Genomic DNA, 6,142 nt, shown 5'->3' with positions numbered 1-6,142 from the left:
ATCTAGCAAAATGGGGCACGTTTAATCCACTTTATCATTAATGCAAAGGATAGTCTCAATATTTGTGAAAATCAAAACCATGCATTATGAAAGGTCCTTCATATCTTGAGTAGATTAAACTCTACTCACCAGCCTCCCCTAGACAGTTGGGCCATAGTTTGTAATGTCTCTATTTATGATATACAGGTCTTTCTGGGTCTGTGATGAAGCAAGCATAAGCTAGACCGCTGGCCTGACTGAGCACTTCCCTGAAGGATGTGCTAGAAAGTTTAGTTTGGTGACTAAGGCTGGAAGTGCCACAGGTGCTGAAGGAAAATAACAGCTCTGAGCAACACAGTCTGACTTTGGCTTCAACCTTGTTGTCAGGAATGGTTGTTGCATTTTCTTTGCAGAACCTTCTCTGCTAGTGAAATCTCAGGCCATTTGACATGTTGACTGGATTTAAAATAAAAAGAATGAAAAGATTCTATGCTACTGAACAGGGGTCTTGAGTTTGTTACCACGTGACAATACTGCCAAGGCCAACTATCCCCACGATGAAGCCTGGGAAGAATTCTTGTGAGCTAAACACCATGCTGTTGCACAGGTCTCCTCCTAGGTAAGTAGCCTCCGTGATGATGCTGGTGAGCTGTGGGCTAAGCTGCACAAACCTGCATCCAGCAGTTGGTGAAAAGCTGCAAGGCAAACCGCACCATGCTTTGCTGGGTAGGTGCCAAAGGCTTCTCACCTGATTATAGGTCTGTTTCATACAAAACCCTCTCAGAAGCCATTCAACTGGAGGCAGGCCTGAAAGATTTAATTCAGTTGAAGGAAGACTGTCTGCAAGGGACCTGGGAGCAGGGATACTGACCATACCACTGTGGATCTGTGCAGAAAGAGCAGGGAGGCAAGCTTGAAGATAGCTACAAGGCCCCAAGCTCAGGACTGTGTTTGAGGGTCCTGCAAGCAGAACTGCCTTGGGGGCTGAGTGAGGGGGCAACCTGAGAACCATAAACTCTTTGAAGGTGATAGAGAGAAACCCAGGAAAGCAGCTGCCCAGCTGAGAGAGGAGGGTCTGTTATCATCTGGGCATGACGAATGAAGGCAGAAAGGTCGCTTTCTGTTTTCAGGGGGCTGCCTGTATGCACCAGGCTGTACTACAGCCCCTGCCAGGGCAGATTCTGCTCGACTTGAGTACAAGTGAGGAAAAAATGGCCAGGCCTGGAGACAAGCATGCTGTGAGCAGTGAGAGCCAGCCGCTCCATGCCAGACAGTGCCTGAGGCAACTGTGGAGAAGTTGTCCTTGAAGGGGCTGCCCTGGAGCCCTGGCCTGGGAGGAAACAGACCTTGAATATGACCTCCTCTTCTTCCCCTTCGCAGCAGGCACTACTATGCAAAGTTCCCTTTGGTTTGCATGAGTGAGGGAGGGAGAACATAGCCTCATCTCACAGATTTCCACCCCCCTTCCCTGTGGCTCTGGATAAAGTTTTGGAGGGATGTGGAGCAGAGAGGCTCATCCCCAGTCCCAGGTGTCCCTGAGCAATGCCCATTTCAGCAAGGAGCACAGCACTTCTGCAAGCCGTACACCCTTCAGAAGGAACAGCTGTATCACCCCCTTTGGTTGTGTCTGGGGTCCCTGTTTCCTTTAGACAGATCCTCCAGCTGACACTGAGGAGGCAAGGTAAGCCTTGGGCAGATGTCTGAACCCTCCAGCATGATCACCACATTTACCAAGCATCCAATGCACTTTAAAGGGTCTGAAGATATCTTCCATTGCTAGTATGATTACAGCTCTAATGAGATTTGAAGCAAGCCATTTCTTCTAAACAATGGTGCTAGCTCATTCTAACCCATTTAGATGATAATCTACTTTTCCAGATATTAATATTTTCATATTAATGTAGATCCTTTTATCCCTGTAGCTTAGCACTGGGCTCTGATTTATTAATAGCTGGCTCCCTCTGGACTAGGGGAGCAGGATGCTGCGTTGCGATGAGCTTAATAACTCACTGCTCCCCATTAGTAAATCACAGACTAGTGCTTCAAATTTGCAGGGAGAATTGGGTTGACTTTCCCTCATCCCTTGAAGCATCTTAGTCCTGTTGTGCAAAACTACCTGCTAACAATCTTTCTTAAATGAGCCACGTGCTCTAATACGGGTTCATCCCACTCGACTGAACTTTTAACAGCATTTCAAGAGGCAAGGGCAAGAGCAGAGTTAATAGATTTCACTGGCTTTTCCCACCAAATGGTGCCAGGGCACTCTTCTGGAGGCACCAGCAATATAACATCCAGCAGAATTAATGTATTTATTATTTTAGAAGAGCTCATGTTTTTTTAATGTCTCCCAGTTTGAAGGAAGGGTTGAAAGTAAGGGCAGCCTATTTGCATTGTGAATAAAGTTATCTGCCTCCTCCGCCCCCCTGGAATATGCAGAAATAAATGCCTTCTAATGAACCCTGGGGGGCTGAAGCTTTGATATGGATCTTGCCAGTGGTATAGTGGTCAGAAGTTCTCACCAGACTGAAACCCAGCATGGCATGAGGGGGTAGGCAGTCTTCCTCAGAGTGCGAGAGAAGGGAAATTGGATTATCTTCCTAGCAGTTGGTGTTTTTCTGTCTGCAAGAACTTACAGATGAGAGGCCCCAGTTGGGAAGTTAAATTCAGCCCCCTGCAAACAGTGATGTCTTTTTTCCTCCTCTAAATAAAAGAGATGAACCCGTTCAAGTTCTGGAAACTTTTTTCTCTAGCTCTGGCTGGGTGCAGGGCAGGTGGGTAGAGAAGCAAAACTGCAGGATTTGAATTTTAGTTTGCTGGCTGCTGAAAGTGTTGAGTATGTGTGGCCATGTGTTTGTAAACACAGATTACTCTTTGAATGTGACATCTGGCTTTCAAGGAGCTCCCACAGCAGGCAGAATCACAGCAGTACACACTTCAGTTCCCTCAGACAAATCTATTGTAGGACACTGTTTTGCAGTTTACAGCACACCGAATAAGCTCAAAAAACAACAAATGCAGCTGAAGCCCCTTAATAGAGAAAATCTGGTTAAATGGCTTGCTTTCTGGGAACAAATTGTTGAATAAAAAGAACACCCTGGCAATGGGAAAGTTTTCTGCGTTGCCAAGAGGTTCCATAAAAAGACCATTTTACAGTGTTAACCCATTCCCTATAGAAGCCAGAGCACACTGCAGAGGATCACATGCTGCCTGGGAAGCAGCAGCACAGAGAGATGAAATACAGCAGCCATTGACAGGAAGGGCGTGCAGCATCCAGGGTGCCTGTGCTCCCTCCCCGGGCAGCAGCTGGCATGGGATGGTGTCTGGTGATTCCACCGGCAATGCCAGACCAAGCAGCTCTTCCCTTGGGATGTGGACACAATGCCTTCCTAACAGACAGGGCAATACCAGGAGCACTGAGCAAGCTCCCTGGCACACAGGATGTACCAAGGAGTGAAGGGAATGACAAGATTTTTCTCCCCTCTTAGAGGAGAAGGATAGAGAAGAAACGATTCTGCAAGAGAGCTGGGATAGACAGGAAGGAGCCAAGACATTAAGTGCCACTGTTGTTTTTCAGGATCTGGATACCACATCAGGAAGTTTCACAAGGTTGCAGCATCCTTATGCATCAACTGCAGAGTCCCCGTGGCAGCATTTTGGGATTATTTGCCCTGATAACCTGAAAATTTCTACAGCTTTTCTGAGCGGGGCATTTGTCCCTCCCCCACTTCTGTGCAAACTGCAGGCCAGCCCTGACACGAAGGCGAGCACTCCAGGCAGGCTCTGGTATCAGGCCGTGGTTGCATTTTTGACAACAGGGCTGCTTATGTCAGTTTAAGCTGCCCTGCTCCCCTTCCCCTCCCCATTGCTTCCTCACCCATACCACACAACATCAGCTATGCCAGCGTGCTGGCTGTGTAGCACATGGCGAATGAGACCAGAGAACTGATCCACATAAAAAACAACCCAAGGGAAAAAAAAATGTTTATTTTTCAGCTGGATTGGTTCCTGCTCTGGGTCACTGCACAGCAGGGCCACTCAGGATGAGAGCAAGAGCTGAGGACAGGGTCTGTAAGCTGTCAGTCAGTAAAGGTCCCTGCCACTGCTCCCCCTTTCTATCCCTTTATGTGTTGGTTTAGACTTCATTTTCTGTAGAGCTTTTGCTTTCACCCCAAGTTTAGATTTCTCCACACAGATATGATCCAACCTACAACAAGAGCTTGAAACCATTCTTATTTCACAGAAGAGCCTTGGAGTGTCAGGCTACATTTCAAAGTGCAGCTTGCTGCAAGGATCCTCAGGATCTCCTGCAAATAGACTTGTCTGTGCATGTGGCACCATCCAGCACCACTAAGTGAGAGCAAATCCGGTTGTAGGAACAAGAGAGCTGTGTTATTAGCATGCTGCACACTGCATGCTTAGCTCTTTCCTTCTCAGCATGTTTTCTGGTCACAGGGATGTAGCCACTCTGCTCCTGGCTCTGGGATTAGTGACTTCTGGGCAAGCAGCGTGGGGCTCTGCCTCATGCTCCACCGCAGGCTGAAAACACACCCAGCAAACCTCAGGAGGCAGCCTCTCTGTGCTGCACGAGGCTTGGCTGCCGTATTGCAAGTGGGCTAGTTTTAGCACCAACCACTTCAGTACCAAAAGGTGTCATGGAATTTTAATGACCACAGATGGTCACAACTTCTGTTTTATGTCTAATCTGAGCTACTCCCCCTGCCCCCCCCCAACCCAAGCACCGCCACAACAGCACTGTGCTCCCCTTCCAACAGACTGGGAAGGGCGGACTCAGGTGAGTGAGTGCTGATGGTTCTACACTTCTGCTACCTGCTGCTCAGCCTGGATTTTCCTTACCTAATACAGAATGAGTTAACTATATGTAAATGTGATGGAGTCAGGCAACAGAAAACTGTAGGTGAATATTGAGTAAAATACTTTTGATCCACCTCCTCTAAAACATTCCAAATCCATGTCCTCAGGGTCTTCTAGACGTGTATTAGCTGGAACACCTTGGTTTTGTACTGGATGATTAGATTCCCACATTTTTGCACAGGCAAAGGAAGCATGCCCAGATATAGTTCATAGCAACTGTGCAGATTCATTGTAAGTATTGGCCAGATGTTGGCAAGAAGAGACTGAAGAAAAGTGCATACTATTTTCTCATTTAAGTATATAGGAAAATAGATCCTCCTATCCAGCTGTGAGCCTTTCCAGAATACATCCTGGTGTACAGCTGATGGATGTGCCTCCCACAGCCCATAGGGTTTGATGCTGTTCCAGGCATGCTTCATGGGGAGTATTCCATTCAAAATAATTATCAACTTGAATAGAGTAAGCACCAATCTATGCAAAAGCCACTTTGGCTGCTGCCTGGGAATAGATTACAAAGCACATTTGGCTATTGTGTGCATGCTTGTAAATTTTAAAGTGTTGGGTGAGATCTCTGAGTCTGGAGAGCATCAGAGGATCTTGAGAGCACTAATGAACTGTGGAACCCAAATCTTTCTGCTTCTTCCTCCCAAGGGAGTTCCACACTGTATTCGGTAAAAGTCACCACAGCTGCAGTAACTCCTAATAAATCTTATACTAGCTTCAGATTTGGGGAACCCACACAGGAAAAACCTGCTCCCAAACTCTCGTCTCCTGACTTGGTTACATTAATTTCTCCTTGTGGTCTTTCCCTGATACCCATAATACTCCACCTCCAGTCCAGACAGATCAGAGCAGTGCAGATCTGACTCGCGCAGCATTGCCACCACATTGCTCTCCCTCAGCACCGCCACTGTGGCACACTTTCCATCACACCACGGAACAGGGCATTCAAGCTCCTCTTGATACCCTAAGGGTCAAAAAGACCCCAAATGTAAAACGGCTTACATGCATAAGATTTAGGCCTTATTGTCTAGCTTGCTGTTACTTTGCTAAAATTAGTATTGTCTAGTTTGCTGTTGCTTTGTTATTAGCTTTGTCTAGCTTGCGGTTGCTTTGTTAAAGTCAGTAGTGTCTAGCTTGGATTTTTTGTTCTTCTTAAAGTCTGTAGTATAGTTACTTAGTGAATTTAGAACCCTTTTCAAGGACGGGAAGAATCGGGAGGGGATGAAGCAAAAAGATAATAACGGTTTGCCAAGGTTGCCAGACTAGAAGGAATGAGAACTAATTGATG

At 46.8% G+C, this 6,142-nt stretch overlaps 1 protein-coding gene across 1 annotated transcript in view; it reads left to right on the top strand.

Moving 5' to 3' along the window:
• The first annotated feature begins 536 nt into the window (after nt 1-536).
• The window catches only part of FZD7 (frizzled class receptor 7), a 65,004-nt gene continuing 59,398 nt past the window's right edge, over nt 537-6,142 (top strand). The window contains exon 1 of the mRNA XM_009643522.2: nt 537-598. Within this exon, the coding sequence (XP_009641817.2) occupies nt 537-598 (62 nt within the window). The remainder of the gene's footprint in view (nt 599-6,142) is intronic.

The sequence above is a fragment of the Egretta garzetta genome, unplaced genomic scaffold, assembly GCF_000687185.1.
Source record: "Egretta garzetta isolate BGI_Z169 unplaced genomic scaffold, ASM68718v1 scaffold297, whole genome shotgun sequence".
NCBI lineage: Eukaryota > Metazoa > Chordata > Aves > Pelecaniformes > Ardeidae > Egretta > Egretta garzetta.
The sequence above is the reverse complement of the archived record's forward strand: the minus strand, read 5'-3'. Positions and strand labels throughout refer to the sequence as shown.